The sequence below is a fragment of the Anabrus simplex genome, chromosome 1 (genome assembly GCF_040414725.1).
Source record: "Anabrus simplex isolate iqAnaSimp1 chromosome 1, ASM4041472v1, whole genome shotgun sequence".
Classification (NCBI taxonomy): Eukaryota; Metazoa; Arthropoda; class Insecta; order Orthoptera; family Tettigoniidae; genus Anabrus; species Anabrus simplex.
In genome coordinates, this window is record NC_090265.1 from 349,199,135 (window position 1) to 349,215,644 (window position 16,510).

The 16,510-nt window shown below is 38.0% G+C and overlaps 1 protein-coding gene across 1 annotated transcript in view; it reads right to left on the reverse strand.

The window, feature by feature from the left end:
- LOC136866038 (RNA polymerase II-associated protein 1) overlaps positions 1–16,510 on the reverse strand; it is a 379,305-nt gene that overhangs the window by 309,547 nt on the left and 53,248 nt on the right. The window contains exon 2 of the mRNA XM_067142667.2: positions 3,622–3,717. Coding sequence (XP_066998768.2) covers positions 3,622–3,717 — 96 coding nt within the window. The remainder of the gene's footprint in view (positions 1–3,621; positions 3,718–16,510) is intronic.

Consider the following 16,510-nt stretch of genomic DNA (forward strand, 5'->3'; position numbering starts at 1 on the left):
AAACGCACTAAAGTCGATGACTTAGTGCGTTTCTTCACCACTTGCTATTCATGACTTAGTTCCATTCTTTGCTGCACATTGCATGTGATGTAGGTATAACAGGGGATATTTCAATTTACGGCATTGGTACAACACAAAGGACAACATACTGGAGGGAAACAGAAATCGTACGGTACATGGTGGGTTATAGTGTACAGTATTTCAGTTTGTATCTCGGTGGATGACAAAGTGATCTTTGTATTACGTTTGAGAATATGACTCAGAAAAGGAAAGCACAGCCTGAGGGCCATAAACATAGTGTTCTGAAACACGCAAGACTCAGAGGACTAGCATATGTGAATAAACGTGGGAGAGTTGTGGAAGGCAAAGAAACCGGTTCTGACTGCAGGTAAGTAAGGAGCTTGAGAAGTATCACTAGGGATTGTTTAGTAAATAATATTCTAACATGCAACCAAACTTTCTACTCTTGTTTTAGATAACAATACGTATGGTACAGATTTATACTTAGTATTAATAATATGTTATTCTTCTAGATGCAGAAAGAAGTGCTTTGAGATTATCAACGAAGAGGCTCGCATGTCCATTCTTTCCAAGTTTCTTCAACTTCCCAGTAAGGATGCACAAGATTTACACTTGCAGCGCCTCATCGAGAAGAATGAAATTAAGACCAAAAGACCAAGGAATGAAAATTCAAAGCAGCGAGCAGCAAGTTTCACTTACTTTGTTATGGATGGCAATAATAGAAAGAAGGTATGTCGTTCAGCTTTTATGAGCATACATGCCGTCACTCAGAAAAGAGTATTCCGTATCACAATGCTTCTTCTTCTTCATGGAGAAATTCCCAGGGACAAGAGAGGAACCAATCCAAATACCAGAAAGATACTGGAAGATGTCACTAAACTGATATCCGATCATATTCAATCATTCCCTCTGAAGGGAATGGAGGGAAAGAAGTGCATTACTTAGATGCCCGCTTAACTATTAAAGAAATGCACAACATGTTTGTCACAAAATACCCGGAGTGTGGAGTCAAGTACAGCTTCTACAGGACTTATTTCGTTGAGAATTATAACTACCGATTCGGACAACCACAGATCGATGTCTGCAGCAAATGTGAGGAGTTCACAGCTAAGCTTAGGAGTCCACATATTTGTGAATCAGCAAAGCGTGCAGCTCAGGCTGAATATGATATTCATAAAAGAAGAAGCAGGAAATTCTACAGGTCTTTGAAAGAAATTGCAACACTATGCAGAACAAATGACAAAGTGACAGGCCTTGCCTTTGACTTTATGCAAAATCTGCCCCTGCCACACATACCGGTGCAAGAAGTGTTTTACATGAGACAGTTGTGGGTGAATGTGTTTTGTATTCATGATCTTACAACGGACAAGTGTGTTGTGTATATGTATCATGAAGGTCAAGGAAAGAAGGGTGCGAATGAAGTTGCTTCTTTCCTGAAAGATTATATAGACGAATTTGTGTCAGAAAATGTTGACCAGTTACACGTTTTCTCTGATGGTTCTCCAGGCCAAAATAAAAACCATACGGTCATAAGACTAATGCTAGGCCTGGCAGCTTCAAATCGATTTAAGGAGATTAGACAGTACTTTCCCGAGAGGGGTCATTCATTCCTACCATGCAACAGGGACTTTGGGGTATTTAAGAAAAACATTAAGAAAGTAGACAGAGTTTATACTATCGAAGAGTATATGGCAATTATTGTAAACAGCAAAGCAAATGTTACAGTTAAGTTAGTAGACTCAAGTGCAGTACTTAATTTTGACAAGTGGTGGGCTGAGTTTTTTAAAAAAGTGACTATCAGCTGAAACATCGACAAAGAATACTCCTCGTGCTGGAAAGATTGCATTTTCTCCTTCGTTTAAAGAATACAGATATAGGGAAGAGAAACCAGAAGTTCTTGTAGCACTTCCCTTCATAAACAGCATTGTGAAACATACGTTTCATCTTAGGAAAGGTAACTTTTGCACATTTTCCTTGCATCCAATGGCAGCATATCCAGAGGATGGGGTTCCAATAAAAGCCGAGAAGATAAAGGACTTGCGTAAGCTGTTGAAATATGTTGCGAATGAGGATGCTTTGGCATTTTATTTGGACATTATTTCGCAGCCAATGAATTCCCCTTAGGTTAGTAGTCTCAGTTGTAATACTGTAGTTATTTGGCGCTTCAAGGTCATTTGTATTTGTTTTCCCTGATTTTTTCTGTTGGATAAACTGTAAACAGTGCTTATATATTGCATTATGCTATGTTTAATATATAACAAATGTTGGTGTAGTTTGTATGAGAGATTTATTCCCAAACTCAAAATTTTTTCCGGTATTATTGGAGAAAGGAACTAAGTCAAAAAAGTTCAAACGGTCATAAAATTTATAAATTTTTCTTGAACATTTTCCTGTTACCTCCGTTACATATCTATCACTGAACTAAATATTATATAAAATAATGAGAATTATTCATTGAAGCGTGTCGAAGAAAATCAGTTTTTTTGCTCTCCTGAAAAGTAGCAAAATCTGACTTAGTTCCTTACTCGACTGCACGATTCAATTTCATTCATTGTAATTTCTTTATCCATTTCTTCATCAACTAATTGCCTCTCCTGGTTGTCCATTGAATGACTGCCATTAGTTCTCCTCTTCAGCAACTTCTGAAAATACTCTCTCCATGTATTTCTTATTTCTTCTGGCTTTGTTAATATCATGCCTCCTTCGTCCTTCACAAATCTGGTGTTTCCTTGATCTCTCTTTTTGTTTCTTAAGATACCATAGAATAATTTCTTGCTGCCCTGCATATCATCTCTCAATTTCTGTGTACATAAGTCCCAGCTTTTCCTCTTTTCTTCCTTGGCCAAATTCTTTCCCTACACATATTTTCTACTTTCTTCACTCTTAAATGTTTTCCATGCTTTCAATGCCATTTTCTTTTCCTTCACTTTAATCTTTACCCTGTCATTCCACCAGTGTATCTCTCTGTCTTTCACATTTCCTGATGTCCTACCACATACCTTTTCTGCACATCCAACCAGAGCTTACTTAAATCTTTTCCATTTATCTTCAACATTCCCGATCTCCGTCCTGGGTACCAAGGGTATTATTTCCCTTTGAAATTTCTTCTTGTATGATTTTTCTCCTTCAACTTCCATACTTTTATTCTGTTCTCCCTTCTTAATGGCAGTTTTTCAATCCCACTTTCTATTTTCCTATCACCACTCTATGATCTCTACCAAAGGCTTCTTCAGGCATGGCTGTAAAATCTAAAAGGTTCTTCCGGTGTTCTTTCCTGATTATTAAGTTATATAATCAATCATGGTCTTTGTTTGTCTGTCTCCCCAAGCATACCTTGTAATCTTCCGACTGTTCCTCTTCCTAAACCAGGTGTTTCCAAGAATCATTTGGTTCCTCATGAAAAAATCCACCAACAACTCGCCTTCTGGATTCACATTTCCATATCCAAAGGGCCCTACAACATCTTCCTTTCCTTGTCTTACCATACTAAACAGACATAAATGTACAATGAAGTTCACAGAGTGTGATGCATCAAGGAAAAGTTTACAACACAGATTGTAAAACAAAGCAAGGAACAAATTTATAAAATTAAATACTTACTTTCAATGGACAAAACAGCTTTATTTTTAATGGCATGCTCCCTTTGTACAGCAAACTTAGAGCGGCTCCTCTTAATGGATTTATCTTCCTTATTTTCTGAAATCACAGTTAAAACATATAATTGGTGAGCATGTCATAGTAAAAACATTAGTAAAAATCTGATGAGAAAAAGAAAGTGCTAGCTATTTTGAAGCAATAAGGCTCTACCATGTTCAGAACAACAAATCCTGGACATTAACCGTCAACATGATTTTGCATGATCACACCTTTACGTAGGGTTAGGAAAAAAATGAGTTTTTTGGTCCACCTTTCAATACTTTGTAGACCAACACTTAAACAATTTAAGAAATAAGTTTGGACGTGTTATGTTTTAGGTAGGCCTACATGATTTGACCATTTGTGGTCACCATCAGCCATATACCGAGTGATCCACGAGCCCCTTGCAATCCAGTTTTATGCATCCCATCACATTTACTACAATTCTGAAAAACATCGGTCCCTCGCTCTATACCGGGGTAATATACCGAGATGTGTGTTTAAGGGCTAGAAGACAGCAGGAATCGTGAGCGCCACTATTAATTCATTATGGGTACCTCGAATGAACTCATGAAACGAGTATACTCAGAACATGTACTTTAAAACAGGAGGTGGACGCACAGACCAGGAGCACGATATTGTATAGGCTAGGAAGTGGGCGTTGTAGGTCAAGTGTCGCAGTAGCTCACATGGCAAGCCGGTGGGGAGATACGTGATAGTGGACAGCGCTCGATGTAGGAGGTTTGAATCCCACATAAGAATTTTTTTAACAGCCAGTTGCCTGGGATGTGGCAATGTTATATACTTAATACCAGTATTTTTCACAGACTGATATGTTTATTTGGCCCTGAAAAGGTTCGTTGTTATAGAGCTGGGTTGACAGAGGCAAGGAAACATGTGACAGGATTTCAGTTATCCACACCATTTAACACACCACCTGCTCGAACTGACGACCTTTGTGGTCGATACAGAGCTGCGCGCGATGTTGTAAGGACCGTCTGGCCCATTGCAACATCTCTGGCAAAACGGATCAGCATGCCTCAGTGATGAGCTATCTAAGGTGATAAGGACTGGCCGGCTCCTGTGCATACACCAATTGTTTTACATGGCCCCACAGAAAAAACCAGGGGCATACGATCGGGCGATATGGTAGGCCAGGGGACAGGTCCTCCACTTCCTATCAATTTATCGGGATATGTCGCATGGAGATGGTTCCAGATGACCACCACTGCGTGCGGTGGAGCTCCGTCATGTTGAAACCACATCCTGCAGCGGTCAATGACTGGCACATGTTCCAAAAACGGTGGTAGTTCATCTAGGAGAAACCACAGATAGCGTTGGCTGGTCAGATGGCCCACAAAGAAATGGGGACTGATGAGGTGATCTCCCATAATTCCACACCATACATTCATGCCCCACTGTACCTGAAAAGCTGTCTGTCGCACCCAATGGTGATTGCCCACACTCCAGTAATGCATAATATGACAATTAACGGTTCCATTGTTGTACAATCATGCTTCGTCTGTAAATAGGAGAGTCGCTAGAAAAGCAGGATCAGTGTCCACATGCTGTAGGATCCATTGACAAAACGCCACTTGGGCATCAAAATCATGACCATGGAGCTCCTGGTGTAAGTGCAGATGGTACAGGTGAAACCGGTGGGTATGCAATAATGCAATATCCGCATAACAGGCGCTTGGCTGTTGTTCATCTCCTCTGCAATGGCCCATGTGATAGTATGAGGGTTACGCCGGATAGCGTAAAGCACAATCTCCTCATTGTCAGCAGACGTCACAGAATGATCTCGAACAGGCCGTGTCCTTGATGTATCCACAAAATACTGTCAATTGTGTACACTGTTTTATTTAGAAGTTATTTACACATATTCTGTACACACGCACCAATGAACTGCCATCTTGAAACAAACACTTGACTGCAAAGAATAAGAAGAAGACTGCAACACTTGCATGCCAACCAACTACCAACCCAACAATGTTTACATACTTTACTTCAAACACCTGGCTAACATGACTTCCACAAGTCTCGTAAAAACAACTCCGCTCTACCCTCAAGACTGCCTCTCTATATACATTGCCTGGCCAGGCTTCTAGAAGAGTATGATATGTTTTCTCATAAATTCGAGAGTCTCCAATAGCCTATTTACAACGTAAGGAAGTTTCTACACAATTCGAGTCGCACACTGCGTTGTTCTAGACTATTACAGTGTGTTGCACAATATGGCAGTGGATTATACATCATATAAACAGGTAATAATAAATTATATACTATTAATTACATGTTCTTACATTAAATAAACTCATATTAATATATATACAGCAGATGTTTCATGACATAACCTCACAAATAATACGATTGTGATTTATACCAAATAAAGTCCTGACAATAATAGTAATACTAATAGATGTAAACAACTTCAGAGCCACACCTCACAAGTAATAATAATAATAATAATAATAATAATAATAATAATAATAATAATAATAATAATAATCGATATTTCCATGATTTACCCACGGGTTAAAGAATATTGTTTTTACAAGTTATATTAATCTACTTCACTTGTGTCATCCTTCCCAGGGATCCAGTATCCCGAAGGCGTCTTTCCACACTCTGAAATGTCATGCCCGTCGCTTGTTGCCTATTCCGATAGCGTTCTTGGTACAGGCATTGTGCCTGGTATGCATTCTGCCTAGCTTCTCCATAGATAAATAATATATCCACATACTCATCGCTGGAATTCATCTTGAGGCAGTGAATAAACTGTTTTGTTAGTTGCTTCAAAGGAGGGGAGTTCGCACAGCTACATACTTACATGTCATCGCATGCTGTTATCGTTCCAATGGAGCATACTTTGCCCTACCTGTGGTCTACAAAGCTTGGAACATGTACGACATAGCTAACTGGCCACAGATCATCATCTCCTCATCCTTGTCCAACTCAGCACCATACCCAATGCAACGATATATACAGTCTTTTACAGGGTCAAATAAACAAATTAGTCCTTGAAAGCTATCAAGTATGCAACCATATCACATCCCAGGCAACTGGCTGTTAAAAGAAATTCTTATGTGGGATTCCTACCTCGAGCACCGTCCACTATCACGTATCTCCCCACCAGCTTGCCATGTGACCTACTGTGACACTTGATCTACGGCACCTACTTCTCAGCCTATACAGTACCGTGCTCCCGGTCTGTGCATCCACCTCCTGTTTTTAAGTACATGACTGCATACCTGTACTCATTTTACGGTTTCATACGAGATACCCATAATGAATTAACAGTGGCGCTCATGATGCCTGCTATCTTCTAGCCCATAAACACACATCTCCTTATATTACTCTGGTTTACGGAGAGGGGCCGATGTCTTTCAGAATTGTAGTAAATGTGAAGGGAAGCATAAAACTGAATCATAAAGAGCTGGTGGACCACCTGGTATAATTAATAAAACACTGGAAAACATCTTAAAATCATGAGAGAGAGCAATATAGATTACAAATTACCAGTTGTTATACTAATAATTCTCAATGATATAGATGACAAACTACCAGTTGGTATACTAATAATTCTCAAATACAGAGATAATGAAACATGGAAAGGAACGCACCTATACTTATACTAATAAATAAAGAGAGAGAACGTTAATTTGTGTATATGTAACGGGTAATCTCAGAAACTACCGGACCAATTTTGAAATGTCTTTCACCATATGAAAGATAATATCATTCCAGGTATCATAGACTATGTATCATCCCGAAATACCAAACGGTTCCTGCGAAAACCTTGATTTAAAGAAAAAAAATGGCAGCAATCTCTTCTTCTTAATTCTCAATCCTAAGATTGGTTGGCAGCAATTCGTCTTCTCCACTCTTCTCTGTAATCTGCTAATCTCTTCATTTCCACATATGAGCCTGTTCCTACGTCATCTCTGATCTGTCTTGAATATTGCAGTCTAGGTCTTCCTCTTCCTCTTTTACCTTGAATCATTCCTTCCATGACATTAACTATGAAACCATTGTGCCTATAGAGATGGTCAATTAACTGGTCTCTTCTTTTCCTTATTGTTGCTAAAAAGGATCTTTTTTCGCCTATTCGTCGAAGAACTTCTTCATTGGTGAGTTTTTCTGTCCATGAGATCTTTTCCATCCTCCTCCAGCACCACATCTCAAATGCTTCCAAACGTTTCTTATCACGTGCACTAATAGTCCAAGTTTCTGAACCATACAAGGCCACACTCCAGACATAGCACTTAATAAATCTCTTCTTGGTCTCCACATTTAAAGTCCTTGATGTAAGTAGTATCCATTTCTTGTAAAAAGCAATTTTTGCTTGGGAAATTCTGCTCTTTATGTCGACTGAACTTTTGCCATCTGGAGTGATTTTATTCCTAAGTAGGTAAAGACATTTACTTGCCTTAGTGGTATATCACTAATTCTGATGTCGATTGCAATATGCTGGCGGTTGCATACCATAATTTCGGTCTTTTTTGTATTAATTTTCATGTTATACTTATCTCTCAATATCTTATTCATTCTTATTAATGCATTTTGTAGTTTCTCTTCGTTCTCCTCTATGACAGCTATGTCATCAGCAAATCTTATCATTCTTATTTCTACTCCATTTATCTTTATCCCTTCCATTTCCTCTTTACATTCCTCAATGGCTTTCTCAATATACAGGTTGAACAGCACTGGTGACAAATTACAAACCCTGTCGTACTCCTTTCTTTATATAAGCCTCCCATACTTCACCATTTATGTTCATGATGCCTCTTTGGTTGTTATAGAGTTCGTATACTATTCGTCTATCTCTAAAATCTAGACCAACACTAGTCATAATCTTCATTAACATATTCCAGTTCACATTATCAAAAGCTTTTTCTAAATCCACGAATGCAATAAACAAAGGTTTTTTTACATCTAGAATTTTGTGTATAACCTGTCGTAACGTTAGAATAGCTTCTTGTGTGCCTCTATTCCGCCTAAATCCAAATTGATCTTCAGCCAAATAATAGATCTCAAAGTATGTATGTTTTCCAGTCTGTGTTTTTTTCATGTAAAAACTACTTGACTGATAAAGCTCAAATTTGGCAAGTTTATAGCTGATACCTTTGGTTAATACACAGGCTACTTACTATCATGCTATATTTTAAATGGGCTATGTAGCGAAAGAAAATGTGAAGCAAGTCAGAGGGAAACATACGCTTGAGACCCTTAAAATTAAATACACTGCCTCAGCAGTGAATAATTGTGTACCTGAAATTTGATTTCCCAAAAAAAGTTTTATACGAATTTTCTTTGTATGTCTAATAGTGAGAGAGAAAAAGGTTTTTGCTGTTTTTGTTTTGTTTCTTTCGCGCTAACACACAAAAGGTTTTCGGCGATGCAAAGGTCAGAAAGAGTTAAGACTAGGCAGGAATTGGCCTTAATTAAGGCTACACTCTGGAGATAAAAATCAATATTTTGGTGAAATTTTAATGACTGAAAATGAAAGGATTCATTTTCTTTTCTCTTGTCAGGAAGTTATTCCACTGAATTCAAACAATTTATCACTGTCATAATGCTTTGTTTGCCAATTGTAATTTTTTATTTAAATCCCATTTTTCTCCCATAATATTCTGCCAAGTGTAACAAGATTTGTATGGTATATGTATCACAGCTATATTAAGAAACCTGCATATGGAATTTTTGAAAGCAGAATTTTTTCAAGTAGTCAGGACTTGAATTTTTTCAAGTAGTCAGGACTTTTAAGTCCAAAATTTCAGAACATAAAAATTATACAAACTTCAGTACGATATATCTCCTTATATAAATTATGTACAGAAAAATCAATATGTAGTGATTTTAAAAGAAGTATTACCTACGTAAGTACGAATTTACATAATATGTTAATTAAATTTCATCAAAAAATGGATTTAAAAATTTCAAGAAAATATATTTTGGAAAAACTATTAATTGTATATGAATGAAATGTTCGTGATATTTCTACTTTTATGTAGGTGACATTCCCACAAAGTTTCATGAAAATCCATGCATTAGGTAAAAAGATCTTTGTATCTCTGGAGTTTGACTTAAGGTACAGCCCCAGCATTTGCGTCGTGTGAAAATGGGAAATCACAGAAAACCATCTTCAGGGCTGCTGATGGTGGGATTCAAACCCTCCATCTCCCAAATGAAAGCTCACAGCTGAACGACCCTAACCACTCGACCAACGCACTCAGTTTGCTGTATTTTGGAGCGTGATTTATCTTTGGTTTCTTTGACTAGGATTCTTTCATGTAAAAACTACTTGATGGACCGTGCTCAAATTTGCAAGCATTCAACTGGAACCTTTGTTTAATAATAATAATAATAATAATAATAATAATAATAATAATAATAATAATAATGTTATTTGTTTTACGTCCCACTAACTACTTTTCAAGGTCTTCGGAGACGCTGAGGTGCTGGAATTTAATCCTGCAGGAGTTCTTTTACGTGCCAGTAAATCTACCGACACGGGGCTGTCGTATTTGAGGACCTTCAAATACCACCGGACTGAGCCAGGATCGAACCTGCCAAGTTGGGGTTAGAAGGCCTTTGTTTAACACACAGGCTACTTACTATTACAGTGTATATTAAGGACCCCCTGCAGGGAAACAAAATGTAAAGCAAGTTATACGAAAATGTACGCCTGAGACCATTAACAGTAAATATCCAGCCTAAACAGTTATTCCTATTAAATAATAGAGTCGGCACGTGTACTAAAAATTCTAATTCCTGGAAAAAGGTTTCTAAGCATTTCCTTTGTAATTATAAGAGTATTCCAGAAAAAGATACTTTTCTGTGTTTTATCACACAATCTCTTAAGGAGGCCATGAAGTGAAAGAAAACGTGAAGCAAGTCAGAGGAAAGCTTATGTCCAGGACCCTTTAAAAGTGAATAAGCTGCCTGAACAGTTAGTCCTATCGAACACTGGTCAGAGCAAGTGTACTTAAAATATGATTTACCAGAAAAAAGTTTATATGAATTTCCTTCATAACTCTAATAATTTCTGAGAAACAAAGGTTTCTGTTTTGGCGCATACTTTTGAGGGTTGGAGTGTGATGTCCTTATTTTGAATAAATAAAATAAGCCACAAAATGGCAGAAGTTGTACCATTTAATTTGAGAACTGCTACACACATCCGTGCATGATTTATGGCGCCCATTCACCCTCTCCCCGTTTCTTTAGTATTTGCAGTAACCAAGTACAAACCATATATAATTGACACTGCTTCAATTTGAGAACAGTATACTAGTGCAGCATGTGAGTTTATTTTATTTTGAATGCCTCTGACCGGCACGGAACTTGAACAGATTCAACAAATGACAAATATTCTACAAAGTAGTGATGGGATATTTGATTCATTTTACTGAATCAATTCAATTGATTCCGCTCACATTACTGAATCAATACAACGATCAGATTCACGGCACATTAGAGTTACCACTCCTATTGCATCTGTGTAGTGTGTACTGATAAGACAGCAGCAACAACATTCAATACCTGTCGCCCAAGTGGGAGATCCCTATCAATTTCTTGCCTAATCTTTTCGTAATAATGTTTTTGACTTTACATCCCACTAACTACTTTTACGGTTTTCGGAGACGCCGAGGTGCTGGAAGTTAGGTTCTCAGGAGTTCTTTCATGTGCCAGTAAATCAACCGACACGAGGCTGACGTATTTGAGCATCTTCAAATAAAACCGGACTGAGCCAGGATCGAAGAACCTGCCAAGTTGGTGTCAGAAGGCCAGCACCTCAACCGTCTGAGCCACTCAGCCCGGCCCTAGCCTTTTTCAAAGAACATGGAAATTTAATAGTATTCACGGCAAATACATAATAAAAAACAAATAAGTTAAACTAAAATACCTATCTGGTATATCAATATCTCCTTATATTAAGACAGTGTACAAAAATTACATAATAATAATAAGAAGAAGAATAATCGTATGGCCTCAGCTACCATGTGCAGATGTTTCGATTTGACACCATCTGGCTGTCTGCTCATCAATTTCAACGTTCCGTTTTACTCTAGGCCCACTAGATGGCTGACAGAGTAAACTGGATCTCTCTTGGGCGTCTATGGCTGAGATTTTATTAATTTTGTCGGGTAAGTACCAACAGAGATCTTTTACATGCCGACATCGTACGGCATGGAGTGTTGAGTGGACTTTTTTCCTCCCTTTAAAAATCCGACTACCTCTGCCGGGTTTGAACCCGGTATCTTGGGATCCGGAGGCCGACACTCTACCAAGTGGTACACCCCAACGCCGCGCATTTAAATCTAGCGCCTAAAAGAACTCCCCTATTGGTTAAACAGTGAAACTGAAAATAAACCAACTTAGAACCTTACTCTGAAGATGTCACCACTAAAATCTGACGTAATTTTGTTATTGTGAAGTTTCCTGAACTGTGTGCATTTCTACTTGTTTTGTTTTCCATTCATCAAGAAGTTTAGACATTCTCTCATCCAAAAAACTATGATTAAGCACCCTGATGCGAGGTACAAGAACTTATAATTCAAAGAAGTTTTGTATTCGTAAGTCTTTTTTATTGATTGATGTTCATTTATTTTTGGGTTGGCAATATTTCCTTTTTATTTCCGCCAGTTTTGAATCTAGCCAATCCCTAATTTCTGTAATTAATTTTCTGTCACTCACAGTCTTTTCCTTCGATTTTGAGTGTAACTTTTAAACTGACCAATAAACATGAGAGGCTGTAGCCAGTTTAATCTTGAATGGTCTCGAACTTTCCCCAAGGGTTTATAAACTGCGGATTTTCTTGTTTCTTGGGCAATTGATCGTCATCTTACCAAGTGTGTGTGTCAAGCAGGAGGCGGGCGGCCTCTTCTTCAGCTGCTAGAACTTCTACAAGGTAATGGCCACATAACATCTTTATTTCTTGCCAGCTCCGCAGTGTAGCCTGAGGGAAAGGTCCAAATCATTAACTATGTAACCTACTTTTCTAAAAATGTAACTCTCTGCCGGCTAATGTAAAAACTTCATAAAACCTTTAACTGTAAATCGGGGATAGAGAGTGAAGTACCCTCTCGAGCTCCCCTTCATTTGGTTTGAGGTGCCATAAATCTTTCGTTCCTGCAATGTATTAAAGTTATTGCCATCCGAGCAACCTCAGTAGTTTGGGAATAGCTCCTGTTTCGTCGGCCAAGCCCCTATAGGTTTTAAAATTTTTTGTAGCTCAGTCCTCGACTCCATTCAAATTTTACTCGGGCCGTTTATTTAACCTGTTCTTTTTCACTAAGGCCCTGTAGGTTGGGTACTAGATAACTCTGTGTAATGAGATTTCTATTTGTAAATAGTGCCTTGTAAGGCCAGAGATTATTAGATTTTCATGCAATGTTGCCTTGAGTAGCCTTGGAAAACTGAGAGCCTGTTAGCTCTTTTTCAAAGTAAGATTATTGTATGCCTCTTGAAGGCTAGATGTTGTAATTTTAGGAGCAAGTGCTCTTTGAATTAGGGGATTTCTGCCCTTGTATAAATTTGTGCTTTTTTGTAAATTTGAGCTAGGAGCTCAGGAAAAGTAAAGCAAGGGCTTGAAGTCCACAATCTGTTAAAACCACTAATCTTGTCTTTCTTAGACTTGTTTAATGATGGGGTTCTTGTACCTGTAAAAATTGTGAAATTTGAAATTTTTGAAAATATAACCTTCAGTCTAAGTTTTAAATTCAATTCTTGACATTGTAGTTAGACCCATTCACCCTGGTACCTTCTTTCACCTCTGCAATCCACAAAAAAACCTGGAACAATATACACAACTCAAATTTTCTACACAGACTTGTGATCTTTCACTGTTCTCAGAAAGTAACAACTCCACTACATATAGAGAATTAAGATAATGAGTGGCCCACATATTAACATAAAACAAAGGTAAAAAATGAAATGCATGTAAACTGTGCCTCGTTAGCTTATGTAGGGGTTTGGTCCTGAATGAAGTAGGGACTAGACATAACCCTGTGTAAGACACTGGAGTGGGGGACCTCAACCCCGACAAAGCACGTCCCAAGGCTAATAGGAGAGGATCCTGTAGATATTCAGGACAGGTGTGAATAAGGCTTTGCTAAATAAGCACCCGCGGATCAACTGAAGTAAAAGAAAAACGATCAATGGCTTCAATGGCAGAAGAGGAAATCCATTTCCCAATGAGAAGGCAGAAGAACCACATGGTTTGACGAAGTAGTAAAGGGCATGACGGTTTCACATGTTAGTGGCGGTACACAGACAGCATCTGATCCACTTGTTAGTGGCGGCTGAATTAATAAACTCAGAAGTGGAACTCTGAGCTCAATCAGACTGTGATCCCAAATTCAGTAAAAAACCCCACTCCAGTTAAATCAACATGGATAGAGCACCTTCAACAGAGAATTACCCCAGAGGGTCAAATCCCACGGTTTCAGATTCTGAGGAGGCCACAGAAGTGTGCATAGAGGTAAGTCGGAGTGCCTCAAGACCCCATAACAGCAAAATCCAACCGAAACCAAGAATTTGGCTTATGACATTCAATACAAATTCACTTTTGAAAAATGGAAAACTTAAAAACATCCTAGACAAATCCAGAGAATGAAAAATTAAAATGATTGTATTTCAAGAATCATGATACAAAAATCAGTATCCTTTTGATTAAGAAGGATACAGAATAAACAAAGGAAAACCAGAAGAACGAGTTATGACAAACTGTCCACAATTTAGGCCCGGATTTATAATAGCTAAGTCAATAGTTGATTCAGTTAGATCTTTCAAGTCCTACTAAGGTCGACTATCTACAATGACAATAAAATCAGCAAACAAGATTCTACATGCTAATCAATTAAACGACCCAGAAAAAGTGGAAGAATTCTGGAATCCGTTAGATAATATTCTCCAAAAAATACCAAAAAAATGTCAAAGTCCTCGTTGGTGATTTCAATGCTCAAATTGGCAAAGAAAAGAAATACAGATACTGGGTCAGTAAATGGTCAGGACATAAGCAGACCAACAAGAATGGTATGAGACTCATGGAGATCTGCAAAAACCATGACCTTTTTTCAAATCTACATTTTTCAAGGAAAAACTGTCTAAAACCAAAACGTGGATCTCGCCTAATCCACTATTAGGTGAATACCAACTGCACCATGTAATGATCTCCTGCCAAAACACCGTAGAAATAATGAATCTCAAAGTTCTTAAAGGACCAGATCTAGATTCAGACCATTACCCCACAAAATTCTCTTTGGACATCATTTGAGAAAAGAGAAAGTTCACTCAGAAAGCTCCACACCATAAATATGATGTATAAAAGGTAAAAGACAATGAGCAGTTTAGAAAAGAAACACAAAAATTGAATCCGCAAAACTGGCAACAACTTCAAACAGGGCTTGTAAAAATTGCAGAAAACAGCACCACAATCCAAAACACAGAAACACACATGGTGGACAGATGAGTGTGATCAAACTCATGAAACTCCAACAAAAGGCATGGCTAAATTGGTCGTCGTCATCATCATCATCATCATCATATTCTTGTCGCTGCAGCCACAGTTGTCTATCTTGAGCGAGGCTTTCCAACTCATCGTAGGTATTCCACTTCATCCTCAGCAGCAGTTTCTTGAAGTAAGACACTCTGGATCGTCCTCTTCCTCTTTTTCCAGCAATTCTTCCTTCAATGATATTACAAAGGAACTCCTCATGTCACAGAATGTGACGAATAAATTTTTGTTTTCAGTTTTTCAATTTCAGTTATCAGATTCCGTTCTTCTCCTATCTCTCTAAGGACTTCAGTATTGCTCTTCATTTCAGTCCAACTTATCTTCTGCATTCTTCTCCAGATCCACATTTCAATTGCCTCTCGTTTCTTCTTTCCTTGCATTCCTAACGTCCAGCTTTTGCAACCATACACAAGCAATAAATCCAAAAAATTCAAAAACTAGGCAGGACCTCAAAGATGTCAGAAAAATGGTCACTAAATATATAAGAAAGATTTGCAAACAACACGAGGACACAAAATTACAAGATATAGAATCTGACTTCAGGACAACAAACAAAAATTAACCAAGTATTCCCCTCCATCGCTCCAATTCAAGAATGAACTCGGGGAAATGACTAATAACAATGCTGAAAACTGTGAAATTCTTTGGAAATACTTTTTCAAATTATTAAAATGTAAAAAGCCCCAATAAAAATTCAATAAAAATTGTGCACTTGAGAAAGTTGTACAGGAATGGAGAATGGCTGGTGCACCGACTGGGGCCAGAACTGAAAGGCATAAAATTAGCAGCATGGAACAAAGACTCAGAACCACCCAGTGTACAGGAAATTAAAGAGATAAGTAACTCATTGAAAAATGACAAAACATCAGGAGATCAAATTACTGCAGAACTATGGAAAAATGCAGGAGAAAATCTCATCACAAAGCTCTATTATGGATGAAATCTGCTGAACTGAAAAAAATCCCTGCAGAATGGAAGATGGTGATCATACATCCACTGTACAAAAAGGAAGCAAGACAGATCCCAAGAATTATCGTGGAATTTCACTGCTGTCAATAGCCTATAAAATTATATCCAAAGCTCTCTTGAACTGTGCAGAATCTCAACTGGATCCACAAATCGGCAAGTATCAAGGTAGATTCAGAAAAGGACGATCATACGTAGAGCAAATTTTAAATGTAAATACTCTATGAAATATTTCCACAGTTCATCAATCGAGAATTATGTCATCACATTCGCCGACTTCAGAAAAGCATACGATAGTATAGATAGATAATCACTTCTTCAAGTATTAGCTGAATTTGGACTTTATCAGAAAACAACAAACATTAT